Here is a 13,258-nt window from a genome sequence, read left to right on the forward strand (position 1 = left end):
ACCTTGTGTGAAACATATTTATCTTGTATCTACATCAGCATAAGAATGTAAATTCAGAAATCCTCATAAAAATGACTTTTCAACTTTTGATGAAAACCCACACGGAACATCTATCTGATTTTACCAACTTGCTACCACTTATATTAAAGTTGTCCGGATTAATGAAGTTATTGATCCTATTTATAGTATATTTCTATATAATACCTAAAAGTGATTACATAGGAGGCTACTGTATATAAATAGAGAAAAATCCCAATCCATTCTAACACTGAAGATAATGAAATGTCTGCAAGCAAACAACCAAGCTCAGAGAGCACTAAGGATTCCACAGGTAGGATGAACTGAACACAAATATGTAAGCAGGCATGTACAGAAACGTATGGTGAAAAACAGCTAAACTATTTTATGAAAGAATAGAAAGCAATTCTCTAAGTCTATTTTCAATATTATTATTTCTGTATGTTTTGAAAGATACATTGATTTAAGCCTAAATTTAGGATCAGAATGTCTCAAGAAGAGTATTATCTGAAACAAGTAATTTGGCACTTAGAAGTTTTCTTTCAGGGTTAGCCATCACATAAAATGGATAAAGAGCCAGAATGAGGTCTTCTCAGGTCTGGAATCTAGGATGTGAAATAGCTTTGAAAGAAGGTATATTTTGAATAACGCAGACTATTTCTTTAAGCAGACTTTTTTAGAACCTTAATTGCATTATATTCTTTGCTGCTTTTAAAACTCTACATTTTAACTGCTATTGGTTCTCCTTGCTGGTTTTAATTTTTAGATCATATTTTAATTTTGTAAGCTATTGCTTTCACAAGGTAGACTTTCTATGTGTCTCCCTTCAATTACAGATTAGCAACTTTAGAAGCTGCAAGAACTGACCTGCCAGGGGTAGAATAATGGGGTCTGATCCAAGGGAACTCTTAGAGGAGCAACAATGACTAGCTCAAACAAAAGTCCAAGCAAGAGTGGAACTACACCAGCCAGCAATGCAGCAACAATTAATGTCTTCATTATCTAAAGAAGAAAAAAGTTTCATTTATTGAGAATAACATAATATGCTGTTTTTAAATAGACAAGTGGGTATATAAATATTAAAATCAAGAGGAACTCAAACATATATAAACTTGTGCAGATGCATAAAATCAGATTTATAAGAGACATATTTTTTACTTAAATCAGATGTGTGACAAAATTAGCATGTCAGCTGGGTGTCAGAGCAATGGCATCATGTCATCAAAGAGGGCACAGGTTTCTGTTAATGATTTTTAAAATTTCCTTTTCCCCCTCTGTATTAAGCCTACTGGAGATTTACGATTAACAGTGACCCAACATTGTGAAGTGATTTCTGTTGAATTTCAGAATTCACTCAGAAATTCAGCAAAAGAACTCCATTCTTTTGTATTGTGGTTCAGAGAGGAAGAGTATCCAAGCAAACTTGATATTTCTTGATGCTCTGCCCTTTTTTGCCTTGAAAATTAGATAGAACTGAAAAAATACAGACCCAGTGAGATGCCAAAGAGTTGAAAAGTATCTCTTTTGTGCCTGTTGTTGTCTGTTGTCTGTTCATCCAATGTTTTTAGATTATTTAAAAAAGATTACAATAGTTCTTGTTTAATGACCAGTTGCTTAATGGCCGTTCAAAGTTATGACGGCCTTTGAAAGGGTGCTTTATGGCCTGTAAAACACTCCTGACTGTTGCAAAATATTACATCCCATTACATCATTGCAATCTGGATGCTTGGCAACCTGTTCCGATTTATGACTGATTGCCAAGCACATTATGATCACATGATCGCCATTTGCAATCTTCTCTACCAACCTCCACAGAAAGTGAATGGGAAAGCTAGCAAGGAAAGTTGCAAGCTGCTGCCACCTGCTGAAAGGATTTTGTCTCATTGCTGGAGGATGGTTGAAAGAGCTCTGTTCAATCTGTACCTGCTTGGATCTTGACAGTCAAAATCCAAACAGACATAGAGCTTAAAATTCTTCTCTCCCTGTCTCTGGGGAGCTCTCCAAAGAAGTGGAGAGAGAACAGACCTGGGGAGAGAAGGAGCCCAAGCTCTGTGCTTGCTTGAACCTCAGCAGCCAAAATCCAAGCATGCATGGAGCCGCAAATCCCTATCTCACCATGGAGAGCCCGCAGAGGCAGGGAGATGATTGTGCGTTGTAGCATGATTGTGCTACAGGACAGAGTTCAAAATTCCTTTCTCCTTACAAAGGCTCCACAGGCACTTAAAAAAAAATAAAAAATAAAAACTATTTTCTAGTGTTTTTTCAATATTTTAATTTTTTTCTTTAAGATTAAAGATTGTCTTGTTAATTATATATGTATAAAATAAATAAGAAAATTAAAAGTGAGAACTGTTTTTTTCTGATGCTCGACTGGAATTCTACTAACTGGTAACAATAATAAACTAGAATGGAGAATATCCATTCTAGAATAAACTAGAATGGAGAATATCTATTGCGGTTATGGCAGATTGGTGACCAGAAGCATTAACCATTCATTTAATGGTAAATGGATATTCTCTTGTCAAATCCATATTGGCACTGATTTTGTAAATGGGTAGCTTATAAGAACCTCCAAAATTATACTCTCAGAATTCCAATAATATTGTAAATCCTTGCATTCAGACTCTGTTCTTTTTCCAATTACTAATATTAGTTTTCTTCTGTAGCTTTCCTGTTTCCAATGAAACATTTGTTAAAATTATAGCATGATCCAAGAGACATGGTCTCATTGCATCTATTGCATTCTCTTCCAAATAAAAATAAATAAATAAATGTTCTAACAACTTACCATGAGGGACCATTCCTTTACCTTCTGAAAAATCACTTGACGTCCTTGTGGCATCCAAGCAACAAGTACCGTCACAGCCCTAATTGTTAGCCAGCAAACATACAGTCCACAAGCAGCTGTATATAATTCATGGATTTTAGCAGTTCCTGTCCAAAAAGACATCAGCCAGCGGCCAGCAAACACTAAAAGCAAAAAAAAAATTAATTATTGCTAGTAAGAAAACTTTGTATTATCTTATGGTCATCAAATAATATGGATCCAAAAAACTCATTCCATAAATATAGTGGGTCAGTCCAGTAAGTTGTCGGCTGCAAACATTTAATGAAATTGAAAGCAATTTCAATACCTGGGGGTCCATTGTTTAATAAAGGAAGGGATGTATGAAATCCTAGTAACTTATTGTAAAATTACTTTTTATTGATCCAAATAGTATGTATTACAAGGGCATTGCACAGTTGCATTACACAAAAAAACAATGGATGTTTGCAAAAACACTTGCCACTTTTGTACTATGTTGTCAGTTTCCTCTAAAGTCAAAAGCACACCCAGTTTTTTTCTAGGAAGCTGAATTGTATACGAGATAGATTATTTATATAATTCGGTATATTATTGATTTACAAAGCTCTTGGTGGTTTGCAATAAAAGCAAATTTAAAATCCAAACATTTAAAGTAAAACAAGTAATTAACATTAGCCGTTAAATTTAACAGCTAAAAGTCTGAACAAGAAAATGTCTTTTGAAGGCCTTTTTAGAAGCCAATAAAAATGTTGGGCCCCTCAACTCTGCAAAAGCAGCATTCCCAAGACTTGGAGTGGCAACACAGAATAACTTTGATTCCAACTTGCCAATAAACAAGCAACTGTGGGTGAAACAATAGATGCTGAGATTCATAAACAGGCATTCTCTAATATAACTTGGGCTGGCATTTATGCCTGAAGAAAGACTAGAATTCAGTTTCTATTCTAGCACCCTAACTACTGAATTTATTGGTTTCTATCCTTTTATTTTTACAACTAACTTAAGGCAGCAAACATCCAATACACCTTCCCCACAACAACAGCCCTGTAAGGTGGACTGGATTAACAGAGAGTCATTGGTTCAAGGTCGCCCAAATGGCTAAGGCAGGATTAGAACCCATGGTTTCCTGCTTTCGAGTCTGGTGCCTTAACCAATAGATCAAATTGACTGTCACAGTTGTTGGTAAATCATCTAAATCACTGTAGTCATTGCCTCAATTGAGGTAAGTAGATTTCAAATTTAAGAAAAATTCTCAAACAATGTATTTGCTTCTTATGAAAGAATATAATCTGATTCAAATAGGCAAATGGACTACCTCTCTGGAATTATGGTCCCTCATAATAAGCACCTCCATTTTGTCTGGATTCCATTTCAATATTTTTTCTTATCTTGTTATTGATTGCAAATACCATTTTCTGACAGTGTTACAGAAAAATAGATGCGGGTATCAATCAACATATTGAAAGCACTCAGCTCCAAATTTCTTGATGATTTCCCCCAATAATTTCATATAGATACCATGTTTCCCCGAAGATAAGACCCTGTCTTATATTTTTTTGAGCACTGAAATAAGTGCTTGGCCTTATTGCCATGTGCTCAAAAGCCCAATTAGGCTTATTATCAGGGGATGTCTTATTTTGGGGAAAGAAGGGTAGTGCAGAAGATTGAAAGTGAATGGAATCCTTAGACACAATTTAATAGCTCCCATCTGAAATAAAAATTGCCTCTGACCAATATTATCAAGTCTGACTCTGAAATAGGAATGGAAATATCACAAAATCATGTCTCCTATTTCCAAATTTCTCAAGGGTTTCAGAAATATACCATCATTAATGGCACTTAGAATTGCTAATAAATCAAGGAAAATTAACAGAATTACATCGCTGAACAGAGATAATCTATCAGATTGGCCAAGGTAGACTTAATGCTGTAGTCTTCCATGAAACAAATATGAAATAGATCATGGAATCTGCTTCTTACAGGACTGATTCGATTAAGTAGTCACCACACTTCCCAACCATTGTAGGTTAGAAATCTGTCTATAGTTGTGCATCTCTGAGGGTTCAAAAAGAAGCATCTTAAGAAGAGGCCTCATTGTCATAGAAAGCTACACAGAACAACATGCAAAATTAATGAAAAATTAAGTGACCAAAATGGATATCTTCTGTTGTGAAATTCATACCTGGTAATGTAAGGCAGATAAGACTTGCAATCAGGAGTGTTATACACATGAAAATGATCAGCAAAAATATCTGAAATATAGAAAAAGAAATGAATTTAATACAAATATATATATGTATGAAAAACAGTATTATAGAAAGTGATTGTTACCTCACAAATCTTACGGTTATATAGTGACAAATAAGCCCTATTAGTGTGATTTACTCTCTGGATAGGATACCTTAATTTATAAATCAAAATTATATTTGATTTTATGAATCAGACCATTAGAGTTTGTTTCATAAGCCATAACTAAGCAAACCATGCTTAGTCTATTGTATGATTTTAGCTTCCGTGTCTGAACAACTGTAATGATCATTTCTGGTTATCTGAAAACCCAGGGCATAATTTCTAAACTTTATTTTAATCTTCATTAGTGCAATTTCAGCACTCCATTTCTACCTATTATATTTTCCCAGCATTCAAAGAATCAAAGTAGTTTTGATTCTTATAAAAAGAATGGCAAATTTCAAACCTTCTCAGAAATATATAGACATACTGATTCACACATGATTACAAGATTAAGATACTTTAAAAGATGGTGTATGCTTGTTTTTGTGTGAGAAACCAACATGAACTACTTAAATGCTATCTCAGCCTATGATTTTGTTAAGAGGTTGTCTAGATTTTTCCAGCCCAGTCCTTACAGTCCTAAGACAGAAATAGTAAAGGTAAAAGTTTCCCCTATCCAGTAATGTCCGACTCTAGGGAGTAGTGTTCATCTCTGTTTCTTAGCCAAGGGATCCAGTGTTGTTCGAAGACACTTCCGTGGTCATGGGGCCAGCATGACTATATACACCAAGATGCACGTAACACTGTTACCTTCCCCCCAAAGTGGTATCTATTTATCTACTTGCATTTGTATGCTTTTGAACTGCTAGCTGGGCAAGAGTTGGGACAGGTAACATGACCTCATCCCTTTGCGTGGTGCTCAGGTCTCGAACCTGGGCTGTCAACTTAACCCACAGTCTTAACTGCTGAGCCACTGCACCCTTCAAGACAGAAATACCCCCTTTATAATTGTTTCATTATATCCCACAGAAAAAAGGCCCAGCCAAGTGAGAATATTGTATCAATCCTATCACAATGGGATTCAAAGTGAACATAAGTCAAAGAGACAGATGATATTATACCCTCTTAAAATTACAACCCTAGGTAAGAAAAACACAGAATAAATTAGACAGTAATTAATTATTCTAGGTATTAAAATAGCCTACCCTGAGTGGGAATTTTAAAGGCCGATGATAAGGCTGAAAACCAACAGGTCCTCCTTGTTGTAATATGGCTTGGTGGGCTGCATGCAGACCTTCTCCTACAACTGGAATGGCATTATTATTGCGAGCTGGTTGGTTATTAGGTTGCTGGTTTGCATTGTTTTCATTCTCTTCCTGGTCTCCCAGTAAGTAAGAATGAAGATCCCTAATACAAGATTTAATAGTATTTAATTGAATATATTAACATGAAAAGAATAAGAATGGCAGTAAGCAATAAAATATGAATATTTTCATGGCAGATTCAAACATTATATTCATTTATTTATTCAATTTCTATAGCCACCCATCTCAAATAAGTGACTCTGGACACCAAAGGTGTCATCTTAATTAAGTGGAATGTTTAAAAGAAGCATTTTAAAACAAACAATAACAAAAAAATAAGTAAATGAAATGTATGTAATATCAGGAAAGTATCCCCCTCCGCTTTATTTTGTGCTTCAAGTCAGTTACTCCTGGCAATTGCATGGAAAAGCCCTTGCAGTTTTCTTGTCAAGATTTCAGAAGTGGTTGCCACTGCCTGCTTTCTAGGGCTGCGTAAGGGTGACTGGCCCAAAGTCACCCACTTGCCTTTGTGCCTAAGGCAGAATTAGAACTCCAAACAGTTCTCCCAGTTTCTGTCCTGATGCCTTAACCACTATACTAAGCAAAGACATTATCAAAGAGATAAACACATGAGATTGCTGCAACTTCATATTTACTCCTTAAAATCAAAATAACTAAAGATGCCTATGTCTGCAACTGCAGCACCCCACAGGATAATACATGACTATAGCCCTTAGTATTCAAGGAGTTTTCAACAACAATTGAGCAATATAGGCCGAGTTATATTCCATTTAAATTAAACAAAATATTGCTTTCATTAAGTGAAAGTAAATGAAAGTTGCTTAACCTTTACTGGGCCAACCTGAAGTCCAATACACAAACCTTACAGGTAGTCTTCGACTTACAACCACAAATGAGCGCAAAATTTCTGTTGCTAAATACATCTTCAGAAAGCAGCTGGTTTGTTGCTCATCCTTCCCACACAGTGGAGGTCATGTGGTGCCATCCTGAAAGCAGGTGCCATTTTGGAAGGAGCCACATTGCGGCCACTCTGAAATTGCACCCACTTGCAGGATGGCACTGTGTGGTCTCCACTCTGTAGAAAGACTACACACAGGGGAAGCTGCTTCCCAAAGAACTACCACAAAGGTGATGGTCTATGACGGAAGGGGGGGAGGAGTGTGTGGGACCCAGCAGAGTGGGAAGCAGGCCTAAGGCCTGTGGGGACCCAGTGAAGGGAGAAAGTGGAGCATAGGATGCCTCAGGTTTGGTGGAGGCCTGAGCCAGGTCATGTGTGAGCTGGGGAGGTACTGCAATCCTAGGCCTCCCAGGGCCTCTCCACTCAAGGTACCCCATCTGCAACAGGAAAAGCAGGGATGGGGGGGGTCATTAAGCAAGCCAGTCACATGGGTGCCTTGCTTAAAGATTGTCCAAACTGTGACCATAATGGACAAGCTCCATTATGGTTACAAGCTAAGAACTACCTGTACTTATCCTCAATGTATATTTTAAAGGAATAAGACAATTTCTCTCTTGCACAAACTTAAAATATAATAAAAATGCTGCATAGTAATTTATACTGCTTCATTTTCAACACATGCTAAGGAGACAAACATTGGACACTCAGCTTCAATTATTTAAGTAATAGAAAGTTTCAATCATTTGAAAGGACTGGACTCTTCACACTTACAATAAGTAGCCAGCAGTAACAGTCCATCCTCGTACGAGCCCCTTCAGCCACTGCCTTGTGTGCCCTTGTTCAAGCAAAGCTGGCAGAACCACTTGAAGCAAAAGTAATTCTAAGGAAAGTTCACTTACAGGAGCATCACTGTGGGAATAAAAGAAGCTGACATATTTAAAAACAAACTCACTGTCTTACTGATGCAAGTCTAACTGTACTGATGCAACTATATCATTAGTTGCATTTTTTCTTAAACATTGTTAATTGTGGGCATTCCTTCTGAGGCAAAATTAAATTAAGTGTTGCATGTCTCCCCCATGACTAGCATAATTCATATTACAATACAAATCATAACATGTAAAAAAAATCCTCCAAATGATAGCCAGCTCATATATATGAAAAATTTATTTTTCATGAATAACTGTTTGGGTCAAATATAATGTTAACTATTCAGTGAAAAACTTGGGTTTCTTGTTTTTAAGATTATGAAAGAGGAAACAGATATTCACATATTATTAAATCCACATTTTAACATCCATCCAAACTAAATATTTATTAGTTAGTTCACAATTATATTACCAGCAGTTCATTTCAAATAAACATAGAATGTTAAAGTCAAAGAGTATCAGCTATGGAATGAAAGTTTTTCTTACCTATAGAGCATTACATTATATGGTAGAAAATGAGGCAGCAGATATTTAATAATTCGTATAGGAAGCCAAAGCATGAGCAAGACAATTGAACCAAAGACAATCTGAAACAACAACAATAAAAAAAAACTCTGTATTAACTTTTCTATTTTTAGCTTCAATTTAAAGCAAATTAAAAATGAGCATAATTCATACTACATGTTTGAAGATAGCAAACTTCTTTCCCCTTTCTTAACTTCCATTCTTTCATTACCATATTTTGCCCTGTCTTTAAAATAAAAAAAATGGTTGATAGATTTTAACATAATCAAAATCCTATGCTAAATTGTAATTTATTCTTTTTAGAATTTAGAAGGACAAGTTTTAGCCATACTATCCTTTGCAAACAATGTTTAGCAATGGACAGAAACTAATTAAGAAGGGGAAAATGCAGATGCACAGCGAGTTTTCTCTAAGAATTTCAAAAACTATCAAAATCCAGGTGTTAATTTGGTTATTTGTAAGTGGTCTGCTCATACACAAAGCCACATTTATGAACCAGTAAGAGTTCAACTATAACTATTTTGACGTTGAAATCACATTCTCAGGTTCCCTTAATTAAAAAAAAGTTAATGTGAGACTATTCATATAAAACACAAAAAATAAGAGGTCAATATAGTGTATACATTGTTAAATAACCTTCAGATGTGGATTATATCGAAAAAATTGAAATTATCTATGACAGCTTTTGTCAAGTTCTATTAGTGTAAGGCACAAAAATGAACCAGACTGCTGGTGATTTAGAACACTTTTCCTTAGAATAATACAAAAAGACAGTAATAAACACATATTTATAAACCATTATTTATGATTTCAATTTCCTATAGATTCAATCAAGTAAATCAAGTAAAAGTATCATCAATGCCTATTAAAATCTGAGAGTAATTATAGTTTGTTAGTTGACATGCTGAGTATAGGGGAAAACATATTTAATTATAAAAAGAACCTGAATGCACAGTTATTTGTTACAATAAGGAAATTAACACTACAAAGAAACTGGAAATGTAACTTTACCACTGACAAAATAAACCTCCTGAGATGTCTATAAATGGGCAAGTGAATCATTTCTTGAACTGGATTAAAATCTGGATCATTTAAATTCCTCAAAAACCAGAGGACACCAGGTCTCAGTACCTGAAAAGGAAAATTAACACTTCAATGTTTTGAAATTATTTTTCTAATAATTTAATATTCTAGAAACCCGTAATGCTCCATATTAATTTTCAGTATAATTACAGCACCCTCAATCTGTTGAAAACTAGTGAGCCAGTTTTGCTGCTAATCAAAGATACAATGTTTTTGGAAAGGTTGTCAGATGATTCTGATGTAAAAAGCCTGCTGGTTGAATGCCATCTTCAGGAGTTGGGAAGCACTCAAACAGCTGAGGCTGACTCCACTAAGAAACATTTGGAACAGTTGGGTCATGTGTTATATATCCCAATCCTGAGCAGTCACACAGTCTCTGATTGAGTCACAAACTTCAGAAAGCTGAACAGAGTTGCTTGGTGTATTTCTTCATAACAAGGCAATAGCCCCATACAGTAGAAGGTAACCACTATGGCAGCTCTTCAATGAGAACAATCAATCCAACCTAGATTCTTGTATTCATGTCTTGTAGCCCATATATCCTGGACTTCTGTTTCTCTGATCTTGGGCCAATCAATAACCCTCCCAAGAAAGTTTGGATCACGATCTTATCATGCTACCCTTTTGCTGCTCTAACTTTGGACTTCTTCACAATCAACCTCTTGCATTTCTGTAAACTAGTGAACAAGCATACATGCCTGTTTTGTGTGCCATTGCCTGTTAATTTGCTTGTAATACAAAGTAACCTACTTTGTAAAAACAGAGTAAACTCAGCTCTATGTGCATGGTTGGTCTGGAAGTCAAGTTTTCAAGAATTCCCTAACACTTTTGGATTTAGCTTGGTCCAGGATTCTCAGAATTTCCCAGTTGAAACTATAGTTGAGTCTGTCCATGTAGTGTGATATAAAGGAGTTTTCATTGTGTTTTCTGATTGTTAGTTGGTGTTCATGGATGCGCTCTGATAATTTAATCCTAACTCCCTCCAGCAACCAACATCCAGATAAACACAGATTAACACCACAAATAATCAAGCAGAAACATAATTTAATCAAAAAACAACCAAGGAGAAAACTACACTCCCACTAACACTGGCAGGGCAATGTATTATATATAAACAGGAGTAAATTCACACTCACTAGCACTAGTTGGGTAACAAAACATCTGTAAGCAAACAACCAAGCTCAGAGAGAACCAAGGAAGACTCAGTTCAATCCTCAACTACATAAATTCTTTTTTATTATATTTATTTTAACAATGATGCTGTAGTTGTGGGAATAACTATTTTGCTGATTGGCCAAAAATATTTAAAAGATCAATGCAACAAAGCCTAGCAGAAGTTTGACAATTTGGAGAAGTCTTACAATAATGGAGCGGGCATCTGAACAAAAGATTGTTTAAAAATTTATGATATTCAGTGTGCAGTGTTTTGCAATTATCATAGTAAGTGCTGACAATGAAAGCAAGCCAGCAAGCTATTTCAAAGGTTCCAGGGTTTCATTAACGGTATGAGGGCAAAAAAGATAATGGTAGATACTTCAATCAAGGCTAGTGGCACTCTACACTAAAACTAACCACCCAAGAGCTGGTTACCTGGTAATTATAATTTTATATAAATCACTTGCAGTCTTAAAATTCTAAGCTATGACAATAGCAGTAACAAATGGAATATTTATCAAATGTCACTGACTCAAAGCTTTTGCATTTCTTGCCAATTCCAGATTAAAGATCTACCTGATTTGCTTCAATGTTCATTTACATTTAATTGGGTGGGAAAAGAACCACTGATAACAAAGTAGTACTTTTTTCTCTCATGTCCTCTAGAGTTTTCAACATGTCAACCCCCCCGCCCCCACCGAGGCAGCTTTAAAATGATGGGTAATTGATTATACAGGGAATGTCCCCATTTAATACAATTAACTTGACTATCTCCCAAACTGAACAACATTCAGAATTTGATCTTCCAAACCTTAAAATTCTTTTAGGGTACCATAATATGATGTTGGAAAAATCTATTCTTTTCAGCTGCAGTACCCAATTCCCATTTAAATTAGGATAGTGCCTGAGTTAAAAGACATTTGAAAAATTTTATATATGCAGGTGTTATGTCTATTTTACACTGTGTTGTAATTGTTTTAATGTCTAATGTAGCCCATGAAAATATACGTGCATATGAAATAATAATACAACTACTACTGCATCTCGCTCTGAAGCTTTGTATAAAGGCCCATAACTTACATATTTTAAAAAATATACAGTTGAAATTTAAATAAATACAAATCCGGTACATATACAGAATCTGCTAGCTCCTTAGTTTAGAGCTCTACAAACTGCTCCCTTCCATCTGGCAATTTAAAAGTTTGTCTCTGAGCTTGTCTCTATCCTCCCTGCCCCCCACCCCCCGCCTTTTCTCCTCTCCTTATCTTTTGTGCCCTTTCTTTTCAGAGTGTAAAACTGTGTGCTGGGATTTTCTTGTTTTTCTCATCTTAAATAAACTGGCTTGGGAAAATGTTCAATTGAACATGATACTAATGGTTTACACAATTAAATCTGCATAGTATTTAGCCTGATTATTCCTGATCTCAATATATTCTGGCATGAAAGGCTTATTCAGATTGTTTGTTGATGAAATAATACAGTTGTCCTCTATACATTTTTAAAATTTAGATTAATTTGAACATTCAATAGATTTTTGCAAAGACACAAATGAAAAAAACTTTTATCATTTAACACCCAGGTTTTCAATGTATTTTCAATACTTACTTCTCTCAGGAGGAGGATGAAGGATGCAAAATAGAAGACATATACCATTCCGACTAGCCAATGTAGGAACATTGTAGTGCCAGGGGCAGACTGAAAGCTTAATTCTCTATCCTTCAAAGTAGCATCAAACATTTCCTATGGAAAAGATAGCAATGATATTTTTCTGCCTTTCAATCTGGGAGCGACTCAGAGCTTTACAATGACAAAAACCACAAACCTTTCCACATGTTCTCATAATAAGAAAACACCTATAGAATATCCATTATGACACTGAATGGTCTATCAATTATTTTTCATAGAAAATTGCAGCACTTCATTGTATGTGTATACTATAAATCTATAGTAATAAACAATCTTCACTATCTAACAGCTAGACAAAATCTTAAAATTAAATTCCAATTTAAAAATATAACCTCTTCAATTTTCCAATTCCAATTTATAAATACAGGTAGTCCTCGACTTATGTCCACAATTGAGTCCAAACTTTACGTTATTGAGGCATTTGTTAAGTGAGTTTTGCCCCATTTTATGACTTTCCTTGCCACAGTTGTTAAGTGAATCACTGCAGTTGTTAAACTAGTAACAAGGTTTTTAAGTGAATCTGGCTTCCTCGTTGACTTTGCTTGTCAGGTCACAAAAGATAATCACATGATGCTGGGACACTGCAACCGTCATAAATATG

At 35.4% G+C, this 13,258-nt stretch overlaps 1 protein-coding gene across 3 annotated transcripts in view; it reads right to left on the minus strand.

Annotated features, from left to right (window-relative positions):
* The window catches only part of MARCHF6 (membrane associated ring-CH-type finger 6), a 52,480-nt gene that overhangs the window by 5,759 nt on the left and 33,463 nt on the right, over positions 1-13,258 (minus strand). For all 3 annotated transcript variants that reach the window (XM_070940774.1, XM_070940773.1, XM_070940775.1), the window contains exons 15-22: positions 12,577-12,711; positions 9,745-9,864; positions 8,695-8,795; positions 8,051-8,188; positions 6,262-6,463; positions 5,007-5,076; positions 2,807-2,988; positions 886-1,020 (exon numbers count right to left, since the gene is read on the minus strand). In XM_070940774.1, the coding sequence (XP_070796875.1) occupies positions 886-1,020; positions 2,807-2,988; positions 5,007-5,076; positions 6,262-6,463; positions 8,051-8,188; positions 8,695-8,795; positions 9,745-9,864; positions 12,577-12,711 (1,083 nt within the window). The remainder of the gene's footprint in view (positions 1-885; positions 1,021-2,806; positions 2,989-5,006; positions 5,077-6,261; positions 6,464-8,050; positions 8,189-8,694; positions 8,796-9,744; positions 9,865-12,576; positions 12,712-13,258) is intronic.

This window comes from Pituophis catenifer, unplaced genomic scaffold (assembly GCF_029215685.1).
Source record: "Pituophis catenifer annectens isolate HBS135680 unplaced genomic scaffold, rPitCat1.0.hap2 SCAF_3, whole genome shotgun sequence".
NCBI lineage: Eukaryota > Metazoa > Chordata > Lepidosauria > Squamata > Colubridae > Pituophis > Pituophis catenifer.